Below are 19689 nucleotides of genomic sequence, written 5' to 3'. Positions count from 1 at the left end.
ATGTTGTTGTAGTAGGCATGGAGGATTTTATACCTATTTTTGGTATAATAGAATCTATTGTTTTTAAAGAATCTCAGAATAAAGTTTTTTTTGTTCTTAGGAAGATTAATACTGTATTATATGATGAACATTATAATGCTTATGAAATTAAAAAAAATAACGATTTATTTTGTGTAGAATTAAGTTCATTACTTAGTGAGTGTCCTAGTATAATACATACGGTTAACTATAAAGATTATATTATGTTGTAAATAAGATTTTGCAATTATTTCTTAAATAAATGTAAGCATTAGTATAGTTACTTGTTTTGATTGTATGTATAGGTATACCAATCCTAAGTTGTTTCAGCAAAGTAAAACAGTCTAAACGTCGACGTTGTTACAGAAAATTGAAACATTTACAACTTTTTATTAACAGTAGGTATTTTTCAATTTTTAACAAATGATTTTGAAATTGATAAGTAAAATGCATATAATACTATAAAAAGAACAGTTTAAATCAGATGAAACAACTTTTACGCTACATTTACATAACAGTTTATAAATATTAGTTCAAGCAAAAAAAACTGTTAAATTAATGCACAGCTTCATTTCATTAACGACTGTTCACTATTTCTTTCAAAAATTAAAATACTTATGATAACATTTTTATATCATTGAATTTAGCGGGTACGGACGTTTCGCCCCCGCCGTTTCGCCCCCGACCGTTTCGCCCCCGCCCTTTCATCCCCAGCCGGTTCGCCCCTAAACCGTTTCGCCCCCGAACCATTTCGCCCCCAGAGTTGTACCCCTACATTTAACCATTGGCCCGACACGTTAAAACTGTATACTTGAACGGGCAGAACGTGCCCACTGGACCCTGTGCATTTTCATTGCTTGTATTCATCTATTAATTGCGTACCTACTGAAATTATTGAATTGTTTATAAATAAGCACAATGATCAGCAAGAATTTTATTTTTATTGTTTTAGCAGGTTACATATAAATATAAAAATAAGATATCTTAACATATTTCGCTGTACAATCGGAACAATTTCAAAATTCGAAGTTGTACGCTATCCCATGCAAATAATCGGTAAGATGGCGATCTTCAAAATCTTCAACGATTCTTTTGATTCGAGCTGATATTGCAACATACTTCTTGTTTCTTGGATTTCCTTGATTTCCTGCAATGGATTGTATTATTTCGTAATTATGAATACCTTGCTGCTTCCGCAAACATTCAATAAAACGAAAAATATTTTGAAATTGGGACCCACAAGTTTCTTGAAAAGCGCGGTGCCATCCCTCCACGTGATTATTTGTGCGATGTTGGTCGTTAAGAGTGCGCTGATAAACATTCCAAATTTGAGTTGGAAATAGTGGAATTTGACGCCCACGACGTAGTCTTCGACCAATATATGTGTCTTCGAAATAATTCGCTATGGGTACAGCCTCTTCAGGAAATCCTTCGGTTTCAAGTAATTCGGTGAATGAGTCGCTTACGTTATGTTCAGGAACAAACGCCAAAGCAGGAATCATTCTAATCCATCGAGCGAACTCATGGTCATTCTCGTAGCGAGCTTTGAGGCCTTCACTTTGCACCTTTCTCCAAACGGATTGCGATAAATGGAAAAAACATCCAGTCTTTAAAATACCTGGAAACTCCAATTCAAATGCTTGCATGGCAGCGAGTTCGAAATCCGTCATGAGTTGAGTTGGTTGCAGTCCAGGTTGCAAACGTTTCAATTGTTGTAAAAATGTAACATACGTAGCTCTTGTTTTATTCGGTAAGAGAGCGTACACTAGCGGAACAACGGCACTGTTTTTGATGGCGTGGAGGGTGTAAAGTTGTTCAAAAATAGCTGGTGCGGTACTGAACGTGCCATCTGCAAACCATTCTTGACTTTGGGCCAAAAGATGAAGGTTGCTTCTGGTTGAAAAGATGAGGATCCTTCCTGGCATCAGTTGATTCTCCGAATCGTACATTAGAAACTGTTGCACTTCACCATCAATAACGATTTCACTAAAACCTCGGGGAATCACCAATTCTTGCATATTTCTTGGAAGCGCAGGTGCTTCTTCATCTCGTCTGGCTCTGCGGATCGTTTTCTTCAATGCATCCTTTTTTGGCATGATTGCAGCAACATCTGCGTGAGCTTGTGGGATGACATTTGCTATAATTTGATGTGGGCTCTCCTGTGTCGTTGCGGCACGCTCCTTTACCGTCGTAACCAATCGAATGGCTGCTGGCCTGGCAGCTTGTGCTGCATGGTTATGATGCGTAACTGTTTTCACCACTTCACCATCTTTTCCGTTTGTCCATACTCGACCCTTGCAGCTTGATCGGAGTTCGCACACCCATATCCCATGTTCTCCATTTTTTGTTTTTTGGAGAAAACGTAAATGTGGTTTTCATGGACAAGTTTGTTCTTATTTCGCTTTGATAAAACGTGGTCCGCCATTGCTATCAATACGAGATGACTAAACGAGCCGTCACGAAACACACAATACAAATGATTGGACAATACTTATTACTGGCTTTTATAGCATTTTCGAATGTCGATTATCAATATTTCAGGTACTTAATGGTTGTGGAAGACGTAATTACAAAGAAATTAAAGTTTAGTATTAATTATAAGCATATTTGCTCTCTAAAATCACAAATTTTGCGTACAACAATGAGAAGAATGTTTACATAATTAATTTCGGTCATTAGGCCAGTCATTAGAAAGAGTGTATACACTTTCTAAAATTTTCAAATTCGCAGTCATGAATATATAATTACTCTGATTACAGAGCAATTAAAGTTTGGTGTCAATTATGCAACATATTCGGTGTCCAAAATTACAAATTTTCAATATGAGCCATTACAATTCTTGCTGATCATTGTGCTTATTTATAAACAATTCAATAATTTCAGTAGGTACGCAATTAATAGATGAATACAAGCAATGAAAATGCACTGGGTCCAGTGGGCACGTTCTGCCCGTTTAAGTATACAGTTTTAACGTGTCGGGCAAATGGTTAAATGTAGGGGTACAACTCTGGGGGCGAAACGGTTCGGGGGCGAAACGGTTTAGGGGCGAACCGGCTGGGGATGAAACGGCGGGGGCGAAACGGTCGGGGGCGAAACGGCGGGGGCGAAACGTCCGTAAACCGAATTTAGAGATTCAGAAGTTCTGTATAATGTTGTGGTACATTGGATTAGTATTACCAGATGGTTCTTACAACCACCAAAGTATTTTTTGTCAACATTTAATTCAGCATTATGTTAATGTTCTATATTTATTAAAGTAACTAGCTAATGTAAGCACTCTAATCTAGTTGTTTGAACGTTTTTAAAACGTTGCTCATATATGACTCTTACAAAATGTTGTTCAGACGCCGAGCTTTCTGGAACAACTGGTTTTCCAAAAGATAACAGCTATTATGTATCTAAAGATGGGACTTGTTGGTCAAACGTACCATAGAGGAGAAAAAGACAGCAAAATATAATTAGCAAATCGCCGAACTGGCACGTATTAGTTCAAAAGTCAATAGTATAAAAGATGCGTTTTTGTTGTTTTTATCTGAAGATATATTGGATATACTAGTAGACGAAACAAATCGTAAATCTATTCTTCCAAAAATAGAACTGTGATCATCCAAGTTATAAAAAGAAGTGCATTCCCACAAACAAGATTGAAATGAGAGGTTTTATTGGCCATCTCATTACAATTGACGCTTTGGAAAGCAGCGGTGAGCGTATAGAAATGTTGTTGATCTTGTGTCGTATTGTTGTTCTCAGAGCCCGCCGCTTCTACTATTATTTTCACGCATTTGTACTGTGAATTGCACATGTTGTCGAAGTATTAAATAATTCCCATTTTTCAGTTGCGAACAGAGGTCACTTAGCTGGTACGAAGTATGGGTGCTGTGGCCATCTACAAATAGGATGACGAGAAATTGTGTAATTTTTTTAACCACGGTAAGGATGAAAAACATATATTCAAAGAAAAGTTCTGTTTTTAGCCAACCATTTGAGCTGATGACTACTTCCCATTCATCTGGAACTGAACTGGCCATTGACGCTGGTATGGATAAATAATAAATTGAATCTGTGGGGCAATAAACTATTATTAAATGGTAGTGTTATTTCTCCTTGAGGCGAAAATGTAAACAAAACTGTTAGATTGGACTTTTCCGGAACATTATCGATCTCGTAAAAGTTTCTAGCTAACACAATTTTATTCTTGGAATATAACATAAAGCATGAACTCGATTGGGATCTTGGAGAATATCAAAATAATTTTCATGCTTTTTAATATGAAGAAACCACTAAGCCACACACTAGCCGATGTTACTACTTCGGGTCCTCTTTCACATACTGAAGCATGCCCCTTCATACATGCTTTATACCATGGATTTCCAGTGAGACTGTTTTTGGCTGGATTTTGATTCAAAAAAGCGTTCATACTAATTTGTAAATCTTCCTTTCTCTTTGGAAAGCATTTCCTATTAATGGTTAGTTATCGAATCAAGCCAATCAAGCAAGACGAGAATCTCTCGAAGAAATAATAAACAGTAACAAATTAAAACGATCTTCAAAGAGCGATACTATCGAAGATACACGTTAAGAGTTTAAGACGGCAACCGTATTTACTACCGATATTTAAAAGAATCTGATTTTTATCGCGTTACATGTAATGGCGAAAAAGTAAAAAGAGAATGTCTAATTCGCATACTACGTCTGTGTACGGTTGGCCTTGTAAAATATTTTTTAAGGAAAATTACATCTTTAATTTCGGCTACAACGACCGGAAAATCTTACGAGGGCGCCTAAAAATCATGGAAGACACTAAATTTCATGTAAGCATTATGGTAACATAATCTTTTCGCAGGGCGAATGTCACGTTTCGTTGACTATTATTTTCCATTTACAGAGCCAGACTTGGAGAAGGTTGAGGTGGCTTTGGACTTGACGCGATGCGGTGATTACGTTATTGTGTTTCGCAAGTATAATGGCGTCGTCGGCGAAAGGGTCTATCGTTGGTTTAGGAGTGGTTGGAAGGTCTGAAGTGAATAATAGATTAGGAAGGGTCCCAGAACACTTCCCTGAGGTACACCCGAATTGATTGGGTATAGTGATGTGATGAGGTTTCATTATTAACTCGTGTTCGAAATTGCCGGTGAAGTTTGTTGGATTTTGTGCATAAGCCCTTTATACCAGACCTTATCAAATTCCTGGCTAACGTCCAGAAGAATAGCTATGCAGTAGGATTTTTCTTCGAAAGCAGTATCATTAGTAACAAGATCATCTATAGTCGGAACAGTAGATATAACATTTAAGGTACCATATTCAGGAAGAAGAACAATACTGGAGAAACGTTCTAAAACGTATACTCGCCATAAGATTTCTTTCAGACAAGTTCTAGCTTATCGATGAAATTTTATGTCGTGGAAATCGAGGAAAAGGTATGTTACAGGCAAAAATTCGTTCTTGTAATAAATTTAAAATGTCAAGGCTCGGTAGCTCAGTCAAAATAGGCAGATGGTCGTAGTCCAAACGATCAAATTGAGCACAAAATAAATATTCCGGAAGGCGCCACTATGTTTACCTTTCGACACAAACGTTATAGCACTGAACATAGAAACATACCATAAGTTACGAGAAATACCATTATTGCTTGTATACACCAATGAAAGACATCAAAGTTATCGACCCACAAAATAATCTTTAATCATAAAATTATTACCAAACTTACGCCCGGTTGCAAGAAAGCGAATTATAATCGAAATCCAAGATTATTTGCCCAATCCGAGATTAAACAAAAATTTTGGTTGCATGATCAAGTATTGGATTAAACTAATCTTGATTATTCTAATCTAAGTTTATTCCTACTATAATCCCTGATTACGTTGGTTTTGGGTTGCATGAAGCTGTAATCCTACATTTGTCATTGATTAAATCAAAATTATTCTAATTCGTCAAATCGGAGAATTAAACTGGAATTATAACGACAGAACTAGGGAATGCAATCCCGCGGCAAAATTTTGATCCCGGTATTTGCGGGATCGTTTATGTTAATCCCGCGGGATCCCGCAAAATTTTAAATGTATTGGGAAATATGCAATTTTGTGCGGATTAACCGAATATTCTCCAACAAAACATATCGTATTTCCCGAAAAGGATGCGTCACATCCGCTTTCGGCCCCCACGTTTATCTGGATTTCTAGAATATTCACTACAATTAATACAGCCATACTGTACTACTAAAGTTTTTATAAACCATCGACGAGTATACAGGGTGTTTTAAATTGAGTAAGATGATTATCTCTGTTATTGTTAAACTTACGTACAGATTCGGTTAAATTGGCAAAGTTGTGTAGTTTTTGATGCTGGTTGATATTTCGACGCGATATTTTGAAAAAATAATTCGTTTCGTAGATAATTGGAGAAAAAGTGAAAATCGCCATTTTTAAAAAGGTCAATATTTTAGTAACAAAGAGAGCTATCGAAGAAAGTTTCAAATAAAAGTTGCAGGATTCGATCGTATAAATTAAATGAACGTAGAAAAAAAATTTTCAAAATGGCGGTTTTCGAGATATTGATTTACGGACGACCTGTACGTATCTGCACTTCTCCGTTACGCGTTTTATTAATAAATTTTAAACAACGTCGTAAATTTTGCAATCCCGCAAATCCCACGGGATCCCGCTTAATTTCTGTACGGGATTAATCCCGCAAAAATGCCGCGGGATCCCGGTATTGCATTCCCTAGGCAGAACGTACAAATGTCAGATAGGTACATCATTATCAAGTCTGGAAAGCGACAATGATGAATTGGTTTTGCCTAGGCCAAGACTTTTTAGAGACAGGGCAAATCCAATGGAAAATTATGATGATCTCGATTTCAAACAGCGCTTCCGATTTTCAAAGACCCGGTACGGAAAATGTTGGACCTTGTTGGGGAGAATTTGAAAATGAGTATTGGGTTTCGATGCAGACTTGAGAGGGCGTTAGCAATTTTTCTCCAAGTATCATTTTTTTTCTCGCACAATGGTCCATTTGTTACCTTACTTTCTACTATTGTTGAAAAACTGAACTGTATAGTGTATAGGTATATTATTTTCTTATCATCAGTTATACATAAAGAAATTATACAATAAAATTACAATATCTATACTAATTATACTTACTAACCTTTTGATCGTTTCTAATAGAAACTCTTTCTCTACCTCTGTGTAATTTTTTCACTTCTCCTTCCTCATTTTTGTTGATGTGATCCGTAACCGTGATCAACAGATTTAACACTACGCTATCACCTCACAAACGTCAAAATAGGGGTGAATTCACAACGACCTGGCGTTGGATTATAATAATTCTAGAATTTCAAAATGTAAGATTCGATTAAGTACGAGAAACCCGATCGTGGACTAATCTCGGCTTATATGTAACTCCGGATTTCCTAATTCATGTATATTCCAACCGTCTTGCAACCGGCCGTTACTAAAACACCAACATTTGTATAATTTTTTAAATTGCTCGACACTTTCTTAATTATCAGCGAAATAAATTTAATTGCAAATATCAATTTCTCCAAACTAAGTAAATACTGAAATGAACATTTACATAACTAAAGAAAATTATCCCCGCTTGAAAGTTAATCACTTACGGATAAAACGTGAAATAAACCAATAAACGGTACACTACAGAATGTATCTCAAAGTCTAAAAATCCCGATAACATAGGATAAATACGAACTTACCCAAAATCCTCCGACGTTCCTAGAGCTCTACGAAAGTGGTTTCCATACCATAAACTGAAACACAATTAAGTATTTGGACATAGACTGGAGTAGTTGTACGAGATTTCATAGATTGACATATACGATAAAAAAATCTTAAACAGATTTCACATAACTGATAAAGTTGAAATAAGCAAAACAAATGTTTCGGAAAGATCTACTCAAACTTTGCGCTCTATATGAACCAAAATGAAATTAAAATATGGCTTAAGGCTTAAAGTAAATTACGATTGACAAAACGACAGGATTTAAATTTGAGTTAAAACAATTTCCATAGAATAGCATGACGTTTACGAAGATATTGAAGGTTGATAAAGAAAAACAGGTACGTAGAACATGACAAGATGGCAGCCGGATATTCTGACGTCACATCCTCCGTTGACCATCTGCAACAAAAGTTCAGACTGTATCGTACACTTACACACATAATACCATTAAAATTGTACTTACCAGTAAGGTCCGAATCTGTAAGAGATCTCCGCGACAGGTCACACCTCCATCTCACACAATCAGCCTGACAAAATAAAATAAAATATTCAGATATTAATGTTTGATAAATTTGAATAAAATTAGACTTACCTTTCACTTTGTGCATAATAATAATAATAATAATGTTTATTATGCTTTGCAACAGAAACATTGCTTACAAACGTCAATAAAAACTAAATACAATTCAAAACTAACTAAACTAAAACATTCCGCATATGAGTAAAAAGGGTTATTAATAAGAAATCGTTTAATATGTGTTTTGTAGGTTTCGTAAGGTAAAGCCTTTATGGTATCCGGGAGATGGATCTTTCGTTTTGCTCAACCGGTAAAATGGAAGTCTTATTGCTGCTCTCCTTCCTGGGCAATAATCGTGGACGTCTGAATTATAAGTATAGTTGTCGATATTTAATTTAACATGACGAAGACAAGTTAATATAAATATAAGCATAAAGCAGGGCGCCCATTGAATCGGATCGGATCGGCACGAAACAGTCCTGTCGGAATGATTTGAAATACGTAGAAATAGATTAACATCCGCGCACTGCTTCCGCCACGCTCGGCAACGTCCATCGGTTGGCTTCGGAATCAGTCCTTTTTGCTAGAGAGGGCAAAAAATACCGAAGGTCCGATGTTTTCTCGTTGTGATTTCTGATTATCTCTTAATAAATCAGTAAACAGGTTCACAAATTCTCCAAATGCATCTCGTTAGTCGTTTGAGGTTAATTTCGTGGACCCAAAATCACCTATTTTGTTTCTCTATCTCAAGGCATGCCTACGCGATCATATCACCTTCTTCGGAAGATGAAGAGCTCATATTATATAATTTAAGTATTGTTTATAAAATTCTAACCGAACTAAAATGAACTACACGCCACAAAAATTATATTTCGACTGATAGACTGAAGCATGCCGGTTTGGTGAGCGAGTGTTGGACGTTTCCGGACTGAGCGATGCCGTGCCGATCCGATCCGATTCAATGGGCGCCCTGCTTTAGTGCCTCCGATTGACGAAATCTTGTTTTCGGAGGCACCTGCATTCTATCAACAAAGAAGAGTATTCACCCTCACGGTGCGAAGTGGACCAACAAAAGCTTCAACAATTGGCGGAATTAACAATAAGTCAACAAAATGGAAAGGTGGCCGATTGCGCGGAAAATGCGATTAACGGCCAGTAAATTTGACAATCATAATTACTTACTTTTGTGTTTTCATGGATTGTCTAAACACTGCTGATATAACTTCTGTACAATCTAAAATGATTCGGCAATTTGTGAATGTTCTTGCACAATGAGGAAAGCCTGATTCATTTTTAGAGCGTTTTGGAATTGAATTCATAAGAGTTTTAAAAAGAATTTTGTATAGTACGTGTATGAAAGTGAGAACAATATTACTTACCTTTCCCACAGAAACGTCAAATCTAAACGCCAGATCTGCATGAGAAAAGTTCTGACGCAGTTTCATCAACGCAAGTAGCACCTGATCGGTCACAGAAATTTTGTGCACCTTCCACTTTGAATAATACATGACTTCTTCATTTTGGACCAGAAACAGTAACCTTTCTAAGATGCCCCTTGAAGGTAATCCTGCATATTCAGAGATCAGGTCGTCCCTTTCACAAATGTCGGCATCAGTGAAAACCACACATCGTCAACATCTTACCTTTTCGCTCCAACTACAGTTTCAATAACAGTTCAATAAGCCTTAGTTGCTTGAAAGCGAGGCATTGTGGGGAACGTTCTACTTCCATACTTAAACTACTGGGTCCTGGTTGTGGTTCTGTGAATTTATGTTTATGTCATTCAACTTTTCATTATAGTTACTCAAGAAACCATTTTATCTTTAAACAAATAATGTCGTTGTATAGCACTAACCTTCGTTTCGTCATCCAAGATATCATCCAATACCTTTTCAATATCTTCTGGAAGCGATGGATCTTCAGATTCCTCGCTTGTGAAAGTTTCATTTGCTTCACTATAATTCAGTGGTGTAACTAAGCCCAAAATTCTGGCAGCTCTTGTTGAAGATCTGCGGTTCATCCTGAGGAATGTAAGCGCAAATTAGAGTAGTTTCGATTCATGTTGTTGAGACCACTACGGGTACATATAAAACCAAATTTTCTATCCCAAAAGAACACATCCGTGCACATTGCCTTGTTTTTAAATCACACACTACATTTTTTATTGTATCAAAGTAGATTACATCTAGCATGATAGGATCCGGTTCTTGCCCCAATGTAGAATTTATACAACCCATACTAACAACACATTAAAAAAACAAACCCTAATTTTTGCGATTTTGTCTTTTTTGATGTCGATATTGGCTGACCAAAATTATATTTATTTACCTTTAATACGTACCTTCGCAAATGTCCACAGAGAAAAATTCGTACAACACTTTTAACTCGAACTTTATATTCATCAAACAAACACGGTAAAATGAATGTAATACGATGCAGACAGAATTCGCTCTTCAAAACTCGCAAGAAAGCAAATCTTATAGAATTATATGTGTGAATTAAGAGTCATCAACGTGGCAACGTTGCTGGACGTTGGATGTATAGCAAAAACATCAGAAAACATACGAAGGACGTCCGATGTCTTCCAAAGGGAATGGACGCAGGGTAGCTAGTACGTTAAATTGAAAAAATATTAAAGGATACCACGGTACCATAAAACTCTTTATGGCCTTACGTCATTATTTTGCATGGACGTTCAATATGGATAATGGGGTGTGTGAGGGTGTTTGCGTGTGTGTGTGTTATATATATTATATATATATATATAATATATATATATATACACACACACACACGCATTTAGTACTGATACACCTCCGAATGCTATATACAACGTACTTGTACAACTCCTTTTTTACGTGTTCGCCTCCGGTTTCGTTCGCCCCGGCGGCGAAGTCGTTTCGTTGGTGAAATGGAATAGGGGGATGCTTACAATGATTCTCATCGCTTTTTAGCCGGAGGTGATTAAGATATGTACACATATACTTTTATACATTTTAGTTTAGCAAATTTGCCACTAGAGGCGCCACTGCGTATACACTAATACCTTATGTCATACTCTACGATCGACTTCGCCCCCTCACATGGGAAGCAACTTTCTGCCTCCGAAACATCGGCAACGTCGTTTAAAATATTTACAAGCTTTAAACTAATGTATTCGGTATGTTTTTTGGGATACAATCGAGTCGGTCAAAAAATAAGTGATGTCCTTTTGACATCTGGGTTAGTTATGCGACGAAATTCAAAACATGCATAGTTGACAACATAGGTAAATTTGGGTTTAATAGATTCAAAATTCGTAATACCTTTTTTGATTATTTTCTTGACCATTTATGAATCGATTTTAATGAAATTCCACCAGATCCATCCAATGGTGGGTCAAAATTGAAAACGTACGTAATTTGCGGGTGTAGGGAACTTCAGAACTGAGTACCGACAAAGGAAAATAGGAATAGGTCAAAAACTTATTCAAATCTATTGGTTGGTGGAGCCGATACGTCAAATGCGATTTGCGGGTGAATGGGACGTCTGAACTGGGGACCGACAAAGGCAATCTGGAGGTTCTTGATGAGATCTTTTGGGTGGCGGGGCCTAAACTTCAAACACGATTTGCGGATGAACGGTACGTCGGAACTGGGTACCGACAAAGGCAAAAAAGTACTTCTAGATACGCTACGGGCGTTATTAAAGTCGACATTTCTTAACTTGTTGAAAAAACCTTTGTGTCGCGCACTTTTCGCAATTCTTGCGGTTGCTTGTCCAAATAATTCTGCAACAACAAATAATAAATTACTATTGTTGAATAGTAACAAATTAATAAACTGTGAACGATGAATTATTGTTCTCATTAAAAAATACTTACCTTTCTTAAATCTCTTGCGAAATTTATAAACTTGGCTAGAAATCGTTAGGCGTATGTCACCTTTCTGATCCACACAAGGTAATAGTAATAATGCATACGAACGGTGATCCTGAAAAAAAATGCAAAAATGTTTAATATCAAAACTTTGCTATTGAATGTAAAACAATTCAGACAGTATATACAGTGCGATCGCCGGCTGTGGAACGCTCCGAATAAAAAAATCCCTTAAAATCTGTGTTACAAATGCTCGGACACGTCGACCTTAATTTTTAAGCGCGCATCTTTTTATGTAGTTTTCATTTGTTTTTACCCTTGCCTTTTTGTGCAATGACATCATCGACATTTTTTTTAAATAGCAACCCCATGCTTTTTTTACAGATGCCGATTCTACTCGAAATTTAGTATTCCTGAATACAGAATTTCTATTGGAATAAGAATCTGTAAAAAAAACATGGGGTTGCTATTTAAAAAAATGTCGATGATGTCATTGCACAAAAAGGTAAGGGTAAAAACAAATGAAAACTACATGAAAAGATGCACGCTTAAAAACTAAGGTTGACGTGTCCAAGCATTTGTAACGCAGGTTTTAACGGTTTTTTATTCGGAGCGTTCCACAGCCGGCAATCGCACTGTATATTGTTTTTGAGCTAAACAATAGTTTGAAATTTATTTCAATCTTTGAAAACAACTAAGTTGGTATAATGCAAAAAAATACACACATTAAATTTTGTATGTTACTACCGTTGTATCAAAAATTATCCTGGTCAAAGTTGACTGTGCGCCCTATGCTGGCCCATGTAATTCTGTCAAAATCCAGGCGACCTGACCAGGATAATTTTTGATTACTACTACTAAGGCTTAGTACAATGTATTCATCTTGTATAGAAAGTAAAAAATCTGCGCCCCTGAGATGCACCAAGCCTGTCCAAGAACCAGAAAATGTATTGCTGGCCAAACATAAACAAACAATGGTAAATATATATTTTATAATTTTTAATAGTTCTTTATGACGTAAGTGTTAAAAGTGTCATTATATTAGTAGGAAAAACATATTTAGGATCACTTCATCAGTAGTTGAAGTAAATCACTTTAAATACGGTTTCATAAAATACCATTTTTGACTCCATGCCAAAGCTTTGATATTGAGGAATTCGCGAAAATCACGGAGTGGGCGACATCTACTGGAAGTTTGTGTAAACGCTAGGAGTGTGAACAACAAATATTTCCATATTTAATTGCTTGTTTACTTAGGGAATATGTTCGTCGTTTTCCAAGTGATTTACCCATATATTCGTCTCTAGAAACCGTTGTTTTAATTGCGTACGTACATTTTATGAAACTGTGCATTAAATATGGCCCAATTTTGAATAACATCAATCTGTTTTGGTGTTGAAAAAAAAACCTTAATTTCTGCTTTCCTATCGTCCCGTTGTAGGAATTAGTGGTTAAAATGCAAAAAGTTCATCGATATAAGTGTATCAAATCGCGTAGGATTTGTTCAGTACCACAGTGTTCAACCTACTGTGAAATTGAAAATGAAGTATCTCTACACAAATTTCCTGATGATTTGAATGTTCGTAAGCGGTGGAAGTGGATATTGCGAATAGGAAAGCCCATTAGTAAATATATGTTGGTGTGCAGTAAACATTTTCGACCAGAAGATTTTATGCCAGGTAAGTTTATCATTGTAACAATTTTTTTCATTCTTTAACTTTTAAAGTGACTTCCACAACTATTAAAAAGCGTTTAAAAAAAGGCGTTTTACCATCGCAGCATATACCAGTCAGGCCACATGATACAGCTCAAAACCCTGTGCAACGAGGTGCTAGGAAATCGTAAGACATTAAACCTGTTCTTAAATCTATATTACAGCATAAGTTCTAGGTTACAGTGTGATAATGCCGCACTAGATATAGAAGTATCACAAACAATGACAGAACATGAGGATAATATGGAGACAGTTGATAATGTAGGTATTGTTCGGAAGGCATTCGAAATTTCACCAGATGTAACACTTAATCTACAATGTCCCTCTACTGCATCAAAAGGTATACAAACGGATTGCTCTTCATTTCAACTACCACTTCTTTTGAAGGATGATGATAAATTACTTCATTTTACTGGTAAGCATGGTCTACTATATATACCTACCTAATCATTTATGAAGAGCATTTTTGAGAATACATCTACTGTGTTATTGCTTTAACGAGGTTCAGTTATAATGTAATAATAAAAAAGTAGGTACGATCATAGCACTCGTCCCTATGCGCTCAGTGGTTATGCACGTACCCAAGCACTGTGCTAGTTGCTCACTAATTTTTATTATATTCCAGTTCAATGATACTGAATGCTTATGTGAAATGCGTACAAAACGTTACTAGTGGGGAGATCAGCGAAAGCGAAATACAAAGCAGTATAATCTTAGTGCTATGTAAACTCAAAACGAACATGTCTTTTGTATGTTTAGCAGTTCTCTTCAGTATGAACATTAGCACATGCAAAAGAAATTTTTACAAATATGTTTCTTATTTATCAGCTAGCATTAAACCAGCTATCTATTGGCCAAGTAAAGAAGAGATCCGGAAAAACCTACCACTCTGTTTTAAAGATTTTAAGGACACTAGCATAATCTTGGATGCTACTGAAATAAAAGTGCAAAAATTAAATTGTTTAAAATGTAGGATTTTATCATATTCACATTATAAATGTTGTCATACGATGAAATTTTTAATAGGCATTACGCCATCAGGGCTAATTTCATATGTGAGTAAAGCATATGGTGGCCGAAGCAGTGATAGGGCGATTTTCTGTAATGAGAATATTATAACTAAATTAGATCTGCATGATGCAATTATGGTGGATAAAGGAATATTAATAGAAAAAGAGTGTGAAGAAAATTGCATTAAATTAATTCGGCCACCATTTTTACGAAAAAATATACAATTTTCAAAAGAACAAGCACTTACAACTGCTAATATAGCGAGAGCATAGGTTCATGTGGAACGTGCTATTCAACGTTTGAAAATTTTTTCAATTTTGAGCGAAATTGATTGGTATCTCATTCCGTACATGGATGATATCATGACAATTATTGCTGCGACAGAAAAATATCTCCTCCTATATTAGCAGCAGATAAATTTTCAATGCACTAGTTTTTAAGTTTTTGTATACCTAATTATGTTACAATAGGATGTAAATGCAACTTATTAAAATTTTATTTTCTTTTGTTTGACATCACCACATACCATTCCATCACAAACAGTATTTCTATCATGCAACCAACCAGCAATTAGGTTGATCAGTGTAAACGAATTTGGGAAAACCTGCTGTAGAACCAAGTACTATGCGATCAAAGATCAGTTGCTGTCGAATCACCTTTGGAATTTTTGTCCACATGAGAAATCGTACTTGAACTTCCAAAGGCGACTCGACAACAACTCATTTTTGATCGCCTGTTTCTAACGATGAGACTATATTATATTGTTAGAAATTATCTTTATTTAAACAGTAATAATGTAACATATTATTAAAATATTTTCTAGTGACTGTTTTCATCAGATCTGTAGCGAATTGTTCATTAAAGGGTACTATTATTTGTAGGTAACTATTTGAAAAAGAAGAGTACACTATAAAATAACAATTTTTTAAGTTTAATAACGCCATGCCTAATTGTATTTGTCCATAATGCGAATGACGATTCTTCAATACCACTTCACCATTCCTTTCTACTAAATAATTGCAGTAGTCAAAAAAATGGTCTGTTCCTTTCTCTTTTCCTAAAAATAACAATTGTAATGTTTTTGTAATAAACACCAGTAATAAATTCTATTACCTATGTATGGGCATTTTATTTCCAGCAAGCTGTCGGGTACACCGTTATTCATAATAATACCGTCCGGAGAATATGCAAGCCATGGCATCAACTTGCATACAATTAATGAACACGTTGCAATGTATTTGTATTTGTATTTTTCTTAAATGTGTTCAGTGCCTGTTTTTATTTTAATTATTTTAATTTAAACAGGTTTCGATAATGCTATATATACAATCTGTACAGTAAACAGCTTAACCCTTTCCATACGGCTGACGCAGCCTATCCCACACCGAGGAAATGTGCCGCACATGGGTTGATGGAATGTCTGCCTCCATAGTCGGCAGCTGTCTGTTCGGGCACGGTGAAATAGTGTCGCACAGTTAACAGCTATGTTTCCTTTTTACAGCACAAATTCTCATATAAGCTGGCCATAGGGAAAGGGTTAAAACTCGGATTAAAATAATGAACCCGACGCGGATGTTGTAGTAGGTTATGACGATGTCACCACTCTATTAGGTATTTGACATTTTACATATTTAAGGTGCCTATGATTTTCGCAAATAGCTTATTGTAATCTCATGGGGAGGTTGGGTCAGTGCCGAAGTTTGCAAACATAAACCTTTAATTTCTTTTGCTTGCTCAGTCACTAATCCGCACAATATTACATGGCCTGCCTTAAATACTGCCTCCCCTTCTTTCAAAGGTCGCATACGGTTCCCCACGTATTCCAAAATATCACTTAGTGATATTTCGATTCGCACCATTTTTACTGAAAGGATATCATTTATATTTTAGTTTCCCTTTATTTGGATTGCTTACATAGACTATCCAATCAATCTTTCACCGTTAACAAACGTGAAACAATGAAATTGAAGTGCCACAACGGGTAATTGATACTACCCTTGCTTGGTCAAACACTTGCCTGGAAAATAATAATTATCATATATAATACCATAAGTAGTCGAAGTATTGTCGAATATTTTTGAGGTGCTGTCACGAATGCTAGTTACGCTGATTAATACCACGAGCGCTTGCGCGAGTGGTATTAAAAAGCGTAACTAGCATGAGTGGAGCAGCAGCTCAAAAATAATCTACAAATACTTCGACTACGAATGGTATTCGGAGGACTATTCAATGAATCAAAAGAAAAATTAAGCATAATTACCCACGCGAATGTATTTCCATGACAACAATAAACGTCAAAATAAATTATGGAAGTTGCTTTTCATTTTGCTATTGATTCTATTCGAACTTTTGTGCTCCAAGCTAATTCGTTATGAGTGATTAAATTAAAAGATGTGGTGATAAGTCGGTTGTCGAAATTGATTAACAAACTAAGAAGAATGTTCCGGTTAATACGACAAAATTTCGCGTCATTTCACTGGTGGAAGTTTGACAAATGTCATTGAATAATCGCATTGAATTGTCGCTGAAATACCACACGTGAAATTATCGCTGAAATACCACACGTGCAATTATCACTATAATTCGTTCCCATTGGCGCAGCAATTTGAAATCGAGGCATTTCACTGGTTGAAATGTGACAAATGTTAGATGAATTGAATAGTCATGCTTATTATATTATATTTTGCGTGGATATACTTACTTATACAAGTGTTGTGAGCAATGTAGTCTTGAAAAAGACTGTTTCTTCTAAGGTATAAACGCAGGGTAATAAAAAAATCGAACAAAAAAGGTACAGGTAGCATACACTTGGAGTATGAAAGCAAAATGTTGTTCACACTCATTTCCGACATCTTGAATTTTTCAGCGCCCTCCATTGATTTTCGCGAATAATTTACTTTTTAGGAGTGGTTGGAATCAAACAAATTTACTAGCAGAGATATTAACAATCAATCGGAGATAAACGCTGACGATGTTGACGCTGTTATGAAGATAGACCGCATAGAAAATACTGATATTGATCGAGGAGAATCTAATTTGAATAAAATTAATAACATTCCAATAATAATAATACAAAGAAATGATTACTCTAAGTGTATAGGCCATAATATATGTACGGAAACTGAACGCAATGAATCTAATGTTAATGATATTAACAATGCTAATAACATAACTCTGAAAAATAGTGATGCAAAACAAACACAGCGTAGTAAAGATACTAATATTGATTGTAACGAATCTAATTTGAATGGGCTTAACAATTTTGACACAATAATGGAAAAAAATAATGATCACATGCAAACAAACTGCACTAAAACTAGTGATATTGAGAACCACGAATTTAATGAAATTAATGAGAAACAAATTAGTCATACTGAAAGGAGGAACACTAACAAAGTATATGATTTTGACGATACTAGTTCTCATATTTCAGAACCAACGGTTTATCAGTACTCGGGTAGCTCATACGTGCCGACAACTGAAGAAAGCGAAGAATCCGTTTCTGGCGGGATGCTGTCCCACCCAGTCTGGTGGTCGTCACGTCGGGGTCGTGGTCGGGCTCGAGGAGGAGATGGGGGTGCTGGCAGGATGGCGTCCCAGCCAGCCTGGTCGTCTCGACGGCGTGATGGGCCGGTAACAGCTTCCGATGTCGCCAACGCCTGCTTCTTCCGCAACCGTGGACGTGGTACATTTCCATCTCCACGGCGATGAACCAGTAGATCTGCCTGTACTGATGTGTCCGGCTTCACCGCTGTGTCGACGTTTGCATCAACGTCCACTTCGGTTACTACGGCAGGACGGGCGGCGATATCTTCAACTGCGACTGGCTCCACCTCACCAGACGACGCATCGGTGGATGTGGAGTCGTGGGACAACTGCCTCCTCATAGGCTTTCTCCCTCGTTTGGCCTTCTGTTTTTTTTGATACACCTTTGGCTTAATCTCATGCCAGAATGGGGGGAAAAGCCTTAACGCTCGACCCAACATGTCGTGCGCCTCTTCTTCTGTCCCATCAGGGTCTACAAATTCGGCGACTTGCACTTTTTGTATAAGAGTACGTAAAATGGCGAGCGTCTCAGGCAAGGGGTTCTCAATTTGAAATATTGCCGACATAATTTGTTGCAATTTGGCGTCTATCTCGCTCGGTTGCTTTTGTTTCTCACACCCTTCAGGACATCGCTGTTTAAAAAGAAATCAAGGGCAGCGACCGGGGACATGGCAACCACCAATTTGTTCTGTATGTCGTCAAAATTAAGCGTAATAAAATTGGTGAAATCTTCCCTGATTGCCTTCGAAACTGGCCCACTGTAAAAAACTTTGCAGACGTCTTCGATCTTGACGTCCTCCCTTCTATTGTAATTTATTAAAGCGGCCTTTAGCTCGTGTAGCCTGATGGGACGGAAGAAAAGGCTCTAAAATTGTACTTATTTTAAAACAGTTTAACTTACATGTACAGGAGTGGCCATGGTGATGTAATAAGGTGGTGGTTGAGGAAAAAAAATGTTCTGTAAAATGTAAAAAAAAACTTGTGTAATAAAATGTAAAAAAAAGTAGTTCTGTAAAAATGTAAAATAAAAATGTGTTCCAAAATGTCAAAAGAAAATGTATAAAAAAATGTAAAATAAAAAGAAATTATAAAAAAGGTTGGTTGTAAGGTTTTGGTAGGAATGTTGAGAAATTTGAAGTGCTTTAATGAAAGTTTCAAAAAGACTGGTGCCGTTTGAAGGTGAAATATTAGCATTATCTGTTTTGTTATCTGTAATGTTACAAATATAATAAAAATTCTACTTAATCGATCTAGCCTTTATCGTTTTAAGTCCATAAGTTTTCGCATTTC

General features: G+C 36.4%; 2 protein-coding genes across 4 annotated transcripts; one reads left to right on the top strand and one right to left on the bottom strand.

Annotated features, from left to right (window-relative positions):
• Nucleotides 1-1054: 1054 nt before the first annotated feature.
• LOC116165638 lies at nt 1055-2343 on the bottom strand. Its single transcript, XM_031480248.1, has 3 exons — nt 2307-2343; nt 1431-2245; nt 1055-1165 (listed from the first exon to the last, which is right to left on the bottom strand). The coding sequence occupies exons 1-3, from the start codon at nt 2341-2343 to the stop codon at nt 1055-1057; spliced, it is 963 nt and encodes a 320-aa protein (XP_031336108.1).
• A 10330-nt stretch (nt 2344-12673) lies between these two features.
• Nucleotides 12674-16078, top strand: LOC116158918. 3 transcript variants are annotated; one of them, XM_031471787.1, is made up of 5 exons: nt 12674-13105; nt 13570-13807; nt 13855-13969; nt 14019-14257; nt 14468-16078. In XM_031471787.1, exons 1-5 carry the CDS (start codon nt 13001-13003, stop codon nt 14473-14475), a joined length of 705 nt encoding a protein of 234 aa, XP_031327647.1. In that variant the 5' UTR covers nt 12674-13000; the 3' UTR covers nt 14476-16078. The 3 variants fall into 3 exon arrangements, with proteins under 3 accessions (XP_031327647.1, XP_031327648.1, XP_031327646.1); XM_031471788.1 differs by having other exon boundaries at nt 13626-13807; nt 14019-16078; XM_031471786.1 differs by having other exon boundaries at nt 14019-16078.
• Nucleotides 16079-19689: the final 3611 nt, after the last annotated feature.

This window comes from Photinus pyralis, unplaced genomic scaffold, assembly GCF_008802855.1.
Source record: "Photinus pyralis isolate 1611_PpyrPB1 unplaced genomic scaffold, Ppyr1.3 Ppyr1.4_LG1, whole genome shotgun sequence".
NCBI lineage: Eukaryota > Metazoa > Arthropoda > Insecta > Coleoptera > Lampyridae > Photinus > Photinus pyralis.
The sequence above is the reverse complement of the archived record's forward strand: the minus strand, read 5'-3'. Positions and strand labels throughout refer to the sequence as shown.